Genomic DNA, 16545 nt, shown 5'->3' with positions numbered 1-16545 from the left:
TTAAGCCAGCAGAAATAAAGTACCTCCTGCTCCAAATGAGTAGGATTCACTCAGATCAGGAAGCTGGGCTGACTCATCCTGCGTATCATTAGATCCAGCACAAGGAAAGGAACAAGACCTTTAGGCTGAGGGAGGAGGAAGAGAGAAAGAGGGAAGAATGGGCCCACTCTGATAGCAACAATCTGCAGCAGCACCTGATTATGTGTATCAGGAAACTATACCATTAATACATCAAACAAATTAGCAGGGTGTATTATACTGCTATAATTATACTGCAGTTATGGTAAGAACTAATGATTTCATAGATAAAAGATAACACCAGCCCTAGAATTTGATATTTTTTTCATTCCATCTATTCATATGCAGCAGTATTTTTCAGGCATTGTTCGTAGCAATAGTATGTCATTGCAGGAATTCAGGTTAAGTTTCCACTGTGCAAATAGGTTCTAATGCACATTCCATAGGCTCTCCAAGGAAACAAAGAAGGTATGATGACAGCTATAGAGTGAAAAAATGGATTATCATCCCCTCTGTGCAAAGTGAGATCTGAGGCACACGCTAGCTAAGGAATCTGCTTATGATGATGTGTATGAAGCCTTTTGGACCTCTAGGAATTGAATGCATTTCTGTTAAATACCTTCACAAAATAATCATTATGTGACTGTAGATGGTGACAATCTGAACAGGAACAGTTACTCTGACAAGAGTTCCAGGATAACATATACAGAGAATTTTAAAGTCCCTTCATGGATGAGACTTGGATACTTTTCTTTCAAAGCTAATGAATTTTGACACTTGGTTTTACATCACTCATGCAGAATTGTTATTTATCTACCACTGTGAAGTATTAAGATTTGTAAAACAGAAGTATTTAAAATTCTAAAAGAGAACAAATAATTTGTTTGAATGTATTTCTAGTACTTTTGTCTGGAGGCTTGTGAAAATTTTAACATAGAAGACTGAGTACAAACTCTGTCACTGCAATAATTTTAATGTTGTCTCAGAAACAATCCAGATTACCTGGAACCCCCATGCTAGCATTTCCCGTAATACAGGGTGTGCATCTCTGTATACAAGAGGTACCTGCAGAATTTTGGCACTGCAACATGCTAATCATAACCAGTAGGGATGCAGACTTGGAGAAAATAATTTGGGAAATTTTGTGTTATTGCTGGGGTAGTTTCTGATTTGGGTAATTTCCAGGGCTAAGTTTCTGCAGACATATTTCTGAAATTCTGCAGACTTCTAATAAGACAGATCAAATGCACTGAAAATAATTTAAAATGAATCCACTGAGTTCAATGGTAAAATGCACAAACCATTCTGAGAAAGAACCCAAGCTAAGAGTCTATCTTTGTAATGAGGAAGGGGTGTTTTTCTCACCCCAAGCCTCAGTGGCCAGGGCTCGAGACACCATAACAGCATGATACACAATCTGCTAGGGCAAATCATGTGCTCTTTGTAAACTGCTGAGCTAAATTTCACATGCTTAATGGACAGATCAAATCAGCATTGAAGAAACTTCTGCTTGATACACTGCATCAGACATTCACAATTAGATTTCAGTATGATGGAGCTTGTAAATCCAGCATGGGTCATGCTTACCTAGGCATAGCTCAGGTGAGGGCTACTCCCAGTTTCATTTGTGGAAGCTAAGAACAAAAATCTGGGCTGCAACATCTCTCTCCTCTCCTGGCTACAGGGTCCTCCTTCAAATTCCCTCTTAAAACCAGAGTGAAATCATCTCTGGCTCTCTTGAGGTGAAAATTCCCTTCACTTTTCTTTTCTTAGCAACTCTCATTTCGTTATGGCCAATCCAGCCAAGCAGTTGACAGAAAAAAGCTGCTCTCCTTCCTCCTCCTGCCGCCTTGCTTGCTGCCCTGACCTAGGGACTAGCTCTTGACTTTGGTCCCGAGTGTCTCAGTGTGCTGGAATTTACTGTCAGAAAGGAAACACTCTGACTGCTATAGGACACCATGGGGCATGTGTTGCTTACACAGTAATGTCACCCTTGGGGTCATTGTAAGGCAGAAGGTAAAGATGACAAGTGGTGTTTATCTGTCAACGACATCTTGTGCATGCCTTGAAGTGTCGCCAAGCCGACTGTCTTGGAAAAAAAAAAAAAAATAAAAAATGCCATCTAGGCTTTAATCTTCCCTTGTCTTGCTACAGAAAGCAAGTCCCCCATCTACACAGAAAGTGTTTCTCATCATTTCTCAGCCAAGGTCATTTCTCCTTTATGCGGTAGAAAAGTAGAGTGTGTGTCAGAGTAGGAAAGTCTTTTCTCATCACAAGTCTACAGTGCAAGGCTGTGATTAACCTGACCTGGCCAGGTAAATCCAGGTAACTTTGATCAAGATAACTAAGTACAGTAAAGATGCCAGACAAAAAGAACTGCCTGAACAAATTAGATAGGGACTTAAAAAGTAACAGATATCCTGAGGTGCGGCATTCTTTCACACTGAGGTATTTCTCTCTCATGCAAAAGCAGAAGTTGTGCGTTTTTCAGTTGTACATTTTAAGTCTTTCACTTGCCGGCCTGGTAGAAATTCTAACTTTCTTTTTTTTAAACTGGTAGAAAAGAAAAAAATGCACTGCAGATTATCAATGATATCAAAAGAATTATTTTCACTGAAATCTGTAATGTCTGAATTTAAACAGTGTACGTGTCAAAGGCAGAATCTGAGCACAAAATGACAACACTATGATGTTATCCACCATACATGGAGAACAGGATTTTCTGGCCTTCTGCCTGACAGGAGGGGACATGGGATTTGACTGGGGCTTGGACACTGTCAAACCTCATTCCAGAGTCCTCCTGGAGAAATGCATTTATGGGTTCTTTCTGATGGAAGGGAAGGTTCTATGTGCTGCTTCTTCTTATCCTTCATCTCTGGCTCAGTAAATGTTTCCTACAGCATCCAAAACTTCAAATGTTAAAACTGGTGAAAAATGGTTTTGTGTTACATTGAGTTGCTGCAGTATGTCCAGAGAAAGGCAAGAAAGCTGGTGAAGGGCCTGGAGAACAGGTTTTATGAGGAGTGCCTAAAGGGAACTGGAATTTTTTCATCTTGAGAAGAGGATGCTGAGGGGAGACCTCATTGCTCTCTACAGCTACAACAAGGAGGTTGTAGTGAGGTGGGGATAGGGCTTTTCTCCCTTGCATCAAGTAATAGAATAAGAGGAAATGGCCTAGAATTATGCCAAGGGAGGTTTAGGTGGCATATTAGGAAAAATTTCTTTACAGAAAGGGTGTTCAGGCCCTGGAATAGGTTGCTCAGGGATATGTTGGAATCAGCATCCCTGGAGATGTCCAAAAAACATGACACTTCAGAACATGATTTAATAGCTATGGTGGTGTTAGGTTGACAGTTGGACTTGGTGATGCTAGAGGTCTTTTCCAACTGAAACAATTCTATGATTCTATGAAAATTTCAAAACTTTGGGTTCTTTATTACTACAAACCCAAGATACTGTTTATTTTTAAATAAGAACACACAGACACACCAGTATTTTAGGGGTTATATCCAGATTTTGTCTTGTGTGCACTGGGAATCTTGTCCCATTCTCATCTAAACTGATTGTTTCTGCTCACCATTCTTATTTTAATTGGTTGGGTTTTCTCAATATCATTAAATGTTTCAGTTGATTTTGTTTATAGAATCATGCAATGCTTCAGTTGGAAGGGACTCATAAAGGCCATCAAGCCCAACTCCCTGCTCTTCACAAGTCTACCTAAAACTAAATCATATGACTAAGACTAAGAAATAGTCTGGTTAAAGATTGATCTCTGAGATCTTCTGGGAATGTCTTAATTCTTTGGCCTGGTGACTTGATGAATATTTTTCTCTGGTAACAAACAGACAGTGACTTACTAGAATAGGGACTGAAGTAAGCGAGACTTCAGTCCTAGGAATAGCAACAAATATGAAGTTTATGGATGCAGACCTAGCAGCTGCAAGGGTAAATAAGGGCTTTGGATGTTTGACCAAGAGATTTTTTTCTAAAACAGATGAGAGAATGATTTAATTATCTGACGCCTCAGTTAGCTGCTGTTTGGAAGCTACTCAAGGAGCTGGACCGAGTTAAAATAGGATAGTCATATTTTGGAAAGAGACCACAGAAGATTAATTGAGGCAAGCATGGAAATGAAAGGCTCAGAAAGCTTAGATGTCTGGCCTCTGAGGTGGCTGCAAAGAGGACTTACAGTGGTACACGAAAGTGATACTATGATGAGGATAAATTTTGCTCAGAAGATGTGGTCTTTATGAAAGGGCAAAATACAAGGTCACAAGTGAACTTATGGAATCAGAATATCAAGTTATGAAAAGGGATGTTTCCATCCAGAGACATGAGGCAGCCTGCACAAACAGGGATGCAAGAGCTAAATACTTCCTCTTCTGGCAAAGCTCCTTCACGGATGAGTTGCAATCTAGTCAGCTGAATGATTTCCCTATACAGGGAAGCAGGAAAAATAATGTGAACTTCACAGAATGAATAAACAAATGCATTTATTGCCAGAGAATGTATAGGATAGATAGGTAGGTAGGCAGGTAGGTAGGTAGGTAGACAGATTGAGAGAGAATTGTAAGTATGTTTAGACATCTCTGTGATCCAAGAAGTTTAAGCTCATAAATGACCAAAAACCCCTCAAAAGTCAGATGTTTCATTATATTCAATTTTTCCCTTCCTTTTTAACCAGTCTTAAAGCAATTTGATCAATTGCTAGCCAAAATTAGTGATAAGACAATTTTGGAGACTACCATGCACTCTTGCAGAAGTGGAAAAGAAGTGTAAGAAGGATGGTTCTGAATGACATCTATCCAATAGCATCAAAGGACAACCAAGATGGGGTCAACATTATGAGAACACTTCTGCAGGATGAAAAAATAAACTAAAATGACTAGCTTGTCTTAGACTGGAGTATGAGGCATCTGCATGTGCTTGAGGCATGAACTCACCTGGGAATTAATAGGAAACAGATAAAACATGGCTTACTTTCTCAGGAAACAAGCTGATTTTCCTGTCACTGCCAGTGCAGACTGAGATATCACAGTCTAAATACAACCCACTGGTATCTCTTATAATACTATTAAAAATTACATTGCAGGAAAGCTGCAACACTGGAATTTTTTATCAGAATGGAAGAGAACAGAACATGAAATGCAATGAATGGTGCAAGCATAATGAAAGGATGAGTAAATTTTCAGATGGTTTCAGCTCCACAGTTTCAATTTATATTGTGCAGTTGGAGAACCTTTTGCTTGCACTCTCAGCTGGCCTTTACAAAACACAGACCTCAAGAAAATCACATCACCTCACACAATACAAAGGCAACTACAGTATGTCATTATTTTTTTCTACCTATGACCTATCTTCTTCCCTTGCTGCCTGGCAGAGGCCACAGAGTCAAGTTAGTTTCTCTGGCTATCTCTAAACCTGGAAATAGGGAAGGGCTAAGGCATAGATTCCAAGGTTATCCATGCTGGAGGATGATTAGCATGCTCCCTGGAGCTATTCTGGCTGGACCACCTAGAGCATCCTGGTTTGTATTAGAAATAGCATGGCCAGCAGGACTAGGCAAGTGATTGTCCCCATGTACTCAGCACTGGTGAGACCACACCTTAAATATTGGATTCAGTTTTGGGCCCTTCACTCCAAGAAGGACATTGAGTTGCTGGAGTGTGTCCAGAGAAGAGCAATGAAGCTGTCAAGGGGTCTAGAGAACAAATCTAATAAAGAGCAACTAAGGGAACTGGGGCTGTTTAGTCTGAATAAAAGGAGGCTGAGGGGAGACCTCATTGGTCTCCACAACTGCCTGAAAGAAGATGGTAGCAAAGTTGATGTCAGTCTCTTCTCCCAAGTAACAAGTGATAGGACAGGAGGAAACAGCCTTAAGCTGAGCCATAGGAGGTTTAGACTGAATATCAGGAAAAATTCATTCACTAAAAGGATTTTGAAACACTGGAACAGGTTGCTCAGGAAAGTGGTGGAGTCACTATCCCTAGAGGTATTTAAAAGGTGAATAGATGTGGTACTGAGGGGTTTAGTGGTGACTTGGTGGTGCTAGGTTAATGGCTGGAGTTGATAATCTCTTCCAACCAAAACAGTTCTATTATTACAGAATCTGAGATATGCTCTGGCACATGCCAGTGGCCATTCCCTCTGTCCATTTTGGCTGCAGTCTCTCAGTTTTTGGGTAGAGAAAGAGTTTTGCTGTACAGATGAGAGCCACGCACTTTCTCTTGGTTTCTTGGCCAGTGAATGATCTCAGTACTGATTTATTTAGTAGTATAGCTGTTCTGGTTTCAGCTGGGAAATCAGTCAGGACTGCCTGCTGAATCAGCAGATGAGTATTCAATAGCATGCTGACATCATGCCAGCTTCATAAAGAAAGTGCTGGCCAGGACAAAGGGTTTTATGGAGCTTGGAGTTCAGACTGTATCCTGAAATTCTTCCTGCTTCCAGGACTTCTTCCAGCTTCCAGCTTGGGGTGGGGCTCTCTCCCACTTTTGTTGGCTGCTGGCTTTAGGGGGAGGGGGCTGATGTCTTGCTTCTGCTTTTTGTTGTGCTTTTTCTATGAAATACACTAAAGTATTGTCCATTCTATTATTCCACTAAACTCTCTTTATCTCAACACACAAGGTTTTTGATTTCTTTCCCTCCCCATCTGTGCATGTGGGAGGCTTGCACATTTGAACAGACTGTTGGAACTTGGCCATTGACTGAGTCTTAAACCAGGACGATAGTCTAGGATTTAGATTTTGTCTTCACAGAAATCCTTTTTCCTCTTTCTATAAACAAAGCCCTTTAAGACTGTACAGATAAGCAGTGATGGAAATCATCCCTAAGCCACTACACTCATGTGGAGAGAGACAAAACCCCCAGTTAACTTATTCAGGATACTGTTCTGTTTGATTTCCAAGGTTGGGAATTATTTCAGTGATACAAGGAGATTGATCTAGTTGATGGTAGAAAACACAGGAGGAAAACAGATTCAATACATCTTGTTTAGGTTCTTGTAGGCAGGAGTCTTATCTTTCTCTGTATTTTATAGGCACATAAATCGGTCAGATAATGAAACATTGAAATGAGTAGAGCAGAAAAAGGTGATTGTCTGGCCTCTAATTAAAAAAAAAAATAATAACACTTATTAGTTGGCTAAGTGGCCAGAAAACAATAGATTGTAGAGGAAACAATCATGCATTGGTTATAGGATAACCAGGAACATAGACTCGTTGAATCACATGACCACTATTCCATCTCTAACTCCTATTTAAAGACATTAAATTTGTTTTCCATAATATTTTGGTGTATTCAGACACTGAGCAGTCTGTCCAGTAGTCTGATCCTTGGTCATACCTGGTAGTGATATGAACATGTGTTTTATAGCAAGAAACCCTTGAGGATTACTTTACCTATTGCACCGATTGCTACAGTCTTGTCTCAAAATCCCTAAAGGGCATAAGAAAATAAATCCTAGTACATCCTGATTAACCTGACCTGCATTTCTATTGCTTACATAGTCGTAGTTTGAGTAGGAGTTTAAGAGAAGGGCAGCCCAGTGGCTTAGTTTAGTGGTTGAGTACGTGTGCTCCAGATAGGATTTCCATTCCTTCTGTCTGGTTTCCTGGCTTGGCAAAAACAAGGAGTGTTGCATCTCCTGAATGAGTGGAAAAGATGAGTTCTCATCTCTCAGCAGTGACCTCTCCAGTTAATGAGGTAACAGTGCTGAGAAGAACGCTAGTCTCTACCAAAGACAAAATGAAGACAGCAACAGGGAAAGGACCCAGGAAAGTGTAGCAAATGTAAACAGAAGGGAGATATAGAGGGTCTTCAATGCTCCAAATAAAAACACAGTAATTTTTTTTCCCCTTCATTAATGCTACAAAATACTCTACTTCTCACTCTGTCTTTGCATACCATATTCTCTTAAAGGACGAAAATGAAGCTTCATTGCAGGCATACTGTCTATACTTATTTGTCCCTTTTATTTTGTGGGAAAAAAGCATAAATGTATCCAGGTAGTTCTGGTAAGTTCTACAAGCAGAATAGGCCCTTTAATAGCGTGCATGTCATTTTCTCAACCTGTCTGCGTGTGTTATGTGGGTCTGCGTGTTACAGGGAGAGACACAGAGAGCAAGCAGTGCAGCTGAATTTAGAAAGCTATAGATGTTCTCATCAGCCCCATGCAATGCAGCAGAGATTCCTTCCAAAAGCCAAGGGAGCAGAGGCTTCAGACAACAGATGTGAGAGGGGTTCCCATAACTGTCGATTTTCAAAGTGTTTGCATTGAAAAGAGAGGAGGTGCTATTTTGATTGATACTTCAGTCGCAGTATATAAAGCAGAGGAATTCTTCCTACCCTCTGCTTGTCACACTGATCTGCATTCTCTCTCAACTGGACTTGGGTCTACTACTTAGTGCATTGAAGGCTGAAACTCATTGGGAATAAAGAATTCTTGTAACAATGCCGGAACCCACCAAGAAAGATGGTAAGTGTGACAAATTTTACTTTAATTTATCTTAATTACAGGGTTGATGAGCACACACACAAACATCTTCTAGACCATCTGGCGTATTTCAGGAAGAAATAATATCTAAGAGCAATAGCCATGTAACATCATTCTATCATTACAGATTCCTGACCCTTTTAAATTACTTTCAGTTAGGGGTAGAGAACAAAACTGCTTTGACCTCGAACTATTTTAGGCAATGCACACTTGCTTTGCAGACATACTGTGAAACTACTTGATTAGGAAAATGTTCTATTTACTTTTTATAGACTACAGGATTTTTGTAGTGCAGTTAGTGATCTCTCTGCTGCTAAGATATCTAGACACCAAAAAACAGGGAATAACCATTTCCTATGGTTTAAAAAGTCAACTTCTTGTTTTCATAAAGTTTTATAGGTTATTGAATAGAAAGGATGTGTTTATGACAGTTTTAAAGTTGAAGATATAATCTATATGTCTAATGTTTAAGTGAAGAATGTAGTAAGTTTATCCGTACCAGGTCAAACAGGAATGATACATTTTGCAGCACTACAGAAATTATTATTTTATGTTTAAGAAGAGCAGTCAAAGGAAGTAATATTAGCCTCTTTTATGGTACTATTACATTCATAGCAAAGAAACTGAGTATGCAGACACAGAGTAAGATACACACTGTCCACTGGAGGCTGCCAAAAGAAGTTTAAAATGTTCAGGATCTATTAATTCTTAACTTTTTAAAAGATACTAGTTCTTTGTTTACTTTGCTTTCTTTGCTTGCTATTTTGAATTTAAGCTAAATAAGCTTCTTATATTTGTATTAATTCTATAGCCCTTGTTTTATTTTTATTTCAAGTTTAGATGTTTTGGTAAGAATTTTTGATGATTTTCTCTAGCAAAGCCATAAATGTGCAGACTGTATACACTTTGCAAACGTTGGCAAGAAAGAGGTACACAGACAGTTTGCCTAATGCATTCCCAAATGCACAACTGAGTTTAATCTTAAACCTTGTGGAAAGTATAGAAGTAATTAAATAGCATATATTTCCCATCAGTTCTGAAACATCTGATAGACCTGTGTGTGTAGTTTGGAAAATTACATTTGACTTAATGCTGGTCTATCGAGGACATTAGCTTTATTTTAAAAGTATTTTGGAAATATTTTCTGGTTTTGTGGTAGGCAAGAGCAGAATAACTATCAGAAGCACTCAGTAGTTTCAGCACCTTGTTGGGTTGGGGGTATATGAAGACTAAACTTTTTGCATGACTGAGTCTTAAGCAAGTAGTGTTGACAGACCAGTGTGATCATTTTACTTACTGGCCCTCTTAGTGCTTGAGGACAATGATGGATGAAGTAGCCTTCTGAAAATAGCTACACCAAGTGCACGTATTAATACGAGAGTCTAATCCTCTATATCAGACCTAGAGCCAAGCCCCTTCTAGGATGTCTTATTTGTAATTCAAATGATTTACACATGTATTAAGTGTCCTTTTTATTTGATCTGTTACTCGACTGGATATTACACAGTTTAATCAGAATGCATTCTGTGGCTGCCAGGTGATAAAAAAAACCTAAAGTATTTCTGCACTTTCAGGAGATATGTGCTTTGGAGAAAATTTGTTAGGAGCTTCTTTTTTCTAATGGTTACTATTTAAGACTAGACCATTTCAAAGATATTCATTTAATGCAGTGATTACAAATACAGCTTCATGATTGTGTTACAAAATAAGTTTAGCAACTCTGAACAACATTATATTAACAGTGGAATAAATGTGATTATTGATGGATCAATATTCAGGAACATAAAAAATATGAAGCCTTCTGTCCTGATACAGATAGAGTTCACAAGTAGCAATGATCTCTGGGAAAGTGATACATACAGATTGGAAACTGATTGCTCCTCATTGCACCTAGCTTATTTGCAGCCAGTAGACCAGAGTGATAACAGGTTTATCTTATTGTACTTAAGAGATTAACTGCTCCCCAAAGAATTCTCCTTGATCAAGAACCCAGCTGAGCTGGTAGCAGTACTTATACAAGTACTTACTTGTATAATAAGTACAAGTACTTACTATATTAATGATGAGAATATTTAATACCAATAACAGTACAATAGCATTGCTACTACTGGTACTAGATCTACAAGTAAGAATTCAGAACATCACATGCCTATTAAATGCCTGTTCTCAAGGTAGTTTCCAAGGAGTTAAGGATTTAAGGTGATTAATTAATGAAGGTGAACCTTGAACTAAGTACCATTATTGAAAGAACTCTGAGAAACCCTCAGGGAACTTGTTGGAAGGCTACAATAGAAAGCTGAGGAAAAAGAGGCTTAAGGTTGCTGCATTCCATGAGTGCCTAAGCAGTATTCTTTTGACATTTCCAAAGGAAACCATCTATACGAATGATCCCATGATCCTAAATCTCATAGGTCCTACCAGTTAAAACCAGCACTCACAAGAGCAAGCAGCTGAGAAACCAAAAATAAGCTAACATTTGAATGTTACAAGAGTCTCAGATCTGCTTTTTTTGTTGTTGTTGGTTGGTTGGTTGGTTGGTTGGTTGGTTGGGGTTTTTTGTTGTTTTTTGTCACTGCAGTCTCTGAAGTGCACAGCTAGATTTTTCAGAGGCAGTGTTGTAGCAAGCTCACAAGCTTTTTTTTCAGGCCAAATGCTCTTTGAGCTATTTTAAGATTATTAGATTACCAAAGTGAGAAATTTCCTCACTTGGTGAGAGTGTAGCCTCGCAATGAGCTCTTAACAAACAGGATCACCACATTAAACACACCACTCAGCTTAGAGAAGGCTGCGGGAGCACTTCAGCCTGATGGAATTTGTCACTGTAGAAACATGCTTCCATGACTAATGATTTAAGGCCTTTAATTTGAAAAAGTTGAAGTCCTATATATTACATCAACCATGGCTTCTTTGAAGTATATGGTTGTGGCATTGTATGATAGTTTTGTCTTAGCCTGTTCAATAGTTCACATTTGCAAGATGAAGTTTCTATCAATGGGTTAACTGATCCCAGTGGATGACTAGGATAGGACTGTGATGCCAAAGACCTTTACTAGTGCATTTAAATTGAATAGCCTTTAGTTTTCCTGGTGCCTAATAAAATAACCCTGCCTCATATAATTACTTCCTGTAATTTATTGCAATCGCTCACTCAATCTTTCCTCTCTCCCCTTTCCTTTAACCAATATTCATAAGATGACCTGCCCATTAATTAGGTGCCCTCTTAAACTGTCACAAGCCACAGCATTTGGATATGCTTTTGTGGAAGTGCCAAGTCTCTCAAGAGCAACCGTTTCAAACTATTTGTGGGCATCATCCCACAGGGACAGGTGCAAGTCAGTCCCCAGTAGGCAGCTCTGCAAATTTGGCTTGTTTATTCTCCTCAATCTATGAAACAATTCATGGCCATGAGTTAAACGACCATTCCAAATTTTAAGCGAAAACATTTATCAACTGTCTGCCAACTTCATTTTCTAAGGGTTTTCAAATTCTGGTTGCATACTGCCTGGAGCATCCACATATTGGCAAGGAATCATAATTCAGTAGTTGGACTTGATGATCTTAGAGGTCTTTTCCTACCAAACCAATTCCATGGTGATTAAGATTCAGAGTGTCTACCTGAGAAAGCGTTTTAGTAGAAAGTTTTTTGATTTATAAAAAGTAGAGATGTGAAGAAGTTATGAAGAAAACTATGTGCATATATTTTTTGTCAGAAGGCCTATCTCTAAGACATGAAGGAATTTGAAAGGAGGTAAGCAGTGATATCAGTAGTGATTGCTTTGCAGATAAGGTAACACCCTGCTCTCTGAAGAAGCCCAACTGAAACAGCCTTTACTTCTACGGGCTTTTAGACATTACTGGATTTGTTTCATTGTATGATTCTCCTATAATAATATTTGCTTTATATTTATATTTTAAAAAACAATAACACACTCTGGCATATCAAGATAATAGACACTGTCAATCAAGTCACATAGTCATATAAATCACATAAGTAGACATGTAGAGCATCATTTCAGTGGGAAATAAATCTCAGTATCAAGGCTGGATAAGAATTAATCAAAGTGAGATTTCTTTTAATATAATACTTTCAAAGGCAGACAGTTTTTCAGAGGTGAAAAAGAAGTTAAATAAAAATTCAGCTTCGATAATACAGATTTGGCTGTTAATTTTGAGTCAAAATTAACACTGCTGATGGAAAGTTTTCAAGATTCTAGCATGTGAATGTGTGTATAGCATTGCTTAGTGCTTTCCATGCAGAAGACTGGATATGTATAATAACTTTAATATGACATCAAAGTGGGTAGTGCAGTTTCTGCTGTCCTTGCTGCATAGATTCATGCTTCAGCAAGGCAAAAGAAAAGCTTACAGACATCCTTCTTTTGACATCATCATTGCCTCTCCACAGGACTAACTGTAAAACGCATTCCCATTCTTTCTAACTATCTTCAGTCCTAGAGCCAAATCACGTTCAAAGTCAGGTCCATACATATCACTTACAAGCACTGTATTAAAGTCAGGTAAATGAGTTCTGGTGGATGAGGGAAGGAGGAAACCTTAACCTCTTATCTTATTTTCCCTCTCAATTCTTTAGAAAGTTTCTCTTCATCACCTCTCGCTAATAAATTTAAAGCCCTCACAAACAGAAAGCAAACGTGTGCTTAACTGTTGTAATGAGATCCATTAGGTTGGGCCCTGCTCCCATCCTGAGCAGTGTCCTCCTGCACAGATCTTGTTGCACACTGGGAATTGAGTTGTTCTTAAACTGTCTTTGCCTTCCCATTGCTGATTTCTAAGTGTTGCTCCTACACTTCCTTCTAAGATACCAGAGCATCTCAGATTTATTCTTTGAACTTCTGCCTCCACTGCTCTTAAGTTTAAGACTACTTTTCCAATCAGAGCGATTTCATTGAAAAAACTCTTACACTGGCAAAGCAAAATCCTCAAACCTGATTTATTCTGGGGTCTTTAACTTTTGTTTTATTATGGTGTACATTGAATGAAGTACTTAGGTGGGGTTTTTTTCTTATACTATGTGTCGGTTTTATTTCAATGCTAATGTAGGAGGATGATGCAAAATTAATCTGCCTTACTGTTGCTCATACTTCACTTGAAAAGCTCATCCACCCTGTAGAAAAAGTAGCGCATTATTGCACAAGAAAGAGTTTTAATATTGTCACACTAAAATAAAAACTCATTGACTTTAGGAGAAAAGCAGGGAATGGTCTCTCAGCAGATCAGAGGGTGTTTTGTACTTAGCAAAACTGAAATTAGCAAATGCTGCCTTTGTGCCTCCCTATGCTGCACCTGTTGGGAAGATAAATAAAGGACTGCCCATCTCTTTCCCCTCATACCTCCTAAATATATCACTTTAAGAGAGCTTTAAAAAAAAACCAACCATGCTGCAGTGCCCTTCTGTTCCATGAAAAATTGGATGGATTTCTTCATATTAGTTTCAGGGATCTACCAAACAAGATGGGAATGCCTGTGGTCACACAGCAAAAAAATAGAGAGATCTGGGGACCTCAGTTCCCAAAACATTAGTAGCTGCCATGGTCTTTGGAAAATAGGTTACACAACATATTTCAGGTTTCATGAGGAGACACACAGAAGGTTCCTTAAAGAGGAAGAGCTAATCAAGTTTGAAAATACAGTATTGACGAAATTTCCCCTAGGATGGGACCAAGTGGTTGACTTGTCAATTGAGGAAAATGTGGAGATTCCAATGAGTTTGAGGTCTTAATTTAATAATTTCTCTAGATTGACGGGGCAAAGGTTGTTCTTATTCATATGCTAAGGTGACTTTGTACTAAATGTAAAAAAACCTGTAAAATAGAAGAGAAAGTGAAAGTATTAACTTCATTAGAATTTTCTCAATCCCACTGCAAATAGTTTTTTCTCTTGAGTCTAGGAGCATTGTGGATGAGAAACTGTCCCTCCTCTTCACATCCAGCCCTCTCTCTCTGCTCTCAGCCATAACTGAAGTGCTACTTCTGAAGTCTCAAATAAAAAAAGAGGGGATTCTCTTTGTAGCTGCTGTAAGAGAACCAATATTTAAAGCCAATTTCCATCATTTGCTAGCAGAGTTTGATGCACCTTATAACTACTAAATAAAGAGATAAAAAATATTTTTTAAAAATAGTAAAAACACTTTGTTCTTTTGCTTTGAAGAGCTGCTGGTATTTTACTGATCTGACACAAATGTCCATGACACTTCACTGAAAATGCTTGTAAGTTTGCAACTGTAGGAAGATCCTAATGGTCCACCACAGAAGATCTCTGGTTTAGGAACCAGATAATCAAAGAGAAGTGTGTACAAGTTATGGGTCAGTAGAGCCCAGACTCCTGCTCAGCTTCTCAGCCAACAGTTGCCTGAACCTAGGTACCTACTACCATATGAGACATTCTAGGATACACAGAATGCCCATTTTGGACTGGCAGATATGACTCAGGACCTATGGGAGATCTGTAACACCCTGGAGCAGGAGCTAGAAACCAGAAGGCTGTTCTACAGTATCTGAATGTCATTGATCGCCTGGGTTGAAGAAAAAATCATTGAGCCTTAAGCACCTATTTTCTAGTAAATCTATAAAATCTAGTTCCACTGATTATGTGGTAGCTGGACTCCCTTTTTTCTGAATACCTTAACAATAAGGCCATAGAGTGATTTGCTATAATTTGTTTGTTTTAAAATTTTCTGCAATAGGTAATTTCACAAGAGGTCAAAGAGTGAGCTCAACTACAGTATTATTTCCATGTGATACTCAGATGCTCTTCCTCAATAAAAAAGGGAGTACATTCAGCCCAGATTCCTTCTGCAACCCTCTGTAATCTTCTGAGTGCACTGACAAAAATAAAAAGAAAAGAAAAATCACAATGTTACTGCCTTTTTTTTTGAATGTTATATGGGAGATCTATCTGAGTTTATTTGCTTTATTTTTGATAAGAAGGAGTCAATATATTTTATTTCAGGGCTAAGCTCAGTGTTTAAATCAACTCAAATTTGGTTTTTGTATTGATGAGAGGAAATAAAAAGTCATATTCCTGTTCAAATCAAAGTCATATTCCTGTTCAAATCAATACTAATTCCTTTTTTTCCTTTTTACTCTAGCTTAGTCTCATCTCCTCCAACAGCTTTATGCTGTTAGAGAATGACTGATTACATCAAGGTCATTTGTAGCTATGAGTAACAAGCACTTTTTATCACAGAATCACAGATTGATAGGGGTTGGAAGGGACCTCTGTAGATCATCTAGTCCCACGCCCCTGCCAGAGCAAGTTCTCCTAGAGCAGGTTGCACAGGACAGCAGCCAGGAGAGCTCTGAATGACTCCAGAGGTGGATTCTCCACCCGCTCTCTGAGCAGCCTTTTTCAGTGCTCCACCACCCTCAAAGTAAAGTTCTTCCTATGTTTAGATGGAACTTGCTGTGTTCAAGCTTGTGTCAGTTCCTACTTGTTCTGTTACTGAGTAGCACTGAATAAAAACAACTCCTGACACCCATCCTTTAAGTATTTATAATGATTTTTAAGACGCCCCCTCAGCTTCTCTTCTCTGGGCTAAAAAGCCTCAAGTCCCTCAGCCTTTCTTCCTAAGAGAGATGTTCTAGTTCCCTAATCATCTTCACAGTCCTTTGCTGTACCCTGTAAAGCAGTTCCCTGTCCTTCTTGATCCAGAGAGCCCAGAACTGGACACTGCACTCCAGCTGAGGCCTCAAAGGGCAGAGGAGAGGGACAGGAGAACCTTCCTTGAAGTTTTTTTTATTATTACTATTAAAATTATTATTTAAATAATAAAGCAGTTCTGAATATTCTATAACGTGCTCCACCTGAATATTCTATAACGTGCTCCACAAAGCACACATAGATGTAGGAATTTCCATGAATTCTTGTTTCTGGAATTTGCTGTCCTAATTTTTCTGGTCTGGTGTTAGCTCCTAGAGTTCATTGAAGTAGCAGGTGGTTCAGCCAAGATGAAAATTCTTGCAGAAGAGAGTGAATTAGAGGCAAAATCCAGTTCTGTGTCCAACAGAATTTTC

The 16545-nt window shown here is 38.7% G+C and overlaps 1 protein-coding gene across 1 annotated transcript in view; it reads left to right on the top strand.

The window, feature by feature from the left end:
• The first annotated feature begins 8469 nt into the window (after positions 1-8469).
• MYBPC1 (myosin binding protein C1) overlaps positions 8470-16545 on the top strand; it is a 74350-nt gene continuing 66274 nt past the window's right edge. The window contains 1 exon segment of the mRNA XM_054387079.1: positions 8470-8494. Within this exon segment, the coding sequence (XP_054243054.1) occupies positions 8470-8494 (25 nt within the window).

The sequence above is a fragment of the Indicator indicator genome, chromosome 14 (assembly GCF_027791375.1).
Source record: "Indicator indicator isolate 239-I01 chromosome 14, UM_Iind_1.1, whole genome shotgun sequence".
Classification (NCBI taxonomy): domain Eukaryota; kingdom Metazoa; phylum Chordata; class Aves; order Piciformes; family Indicatoridae; genus Indicator; species Indicator indicator.
The sequence above is the reverse complement of the archived record's forward strand: the minus strand, read 5'-3'. Positions and strand labels throughout refer to the sequence as shown.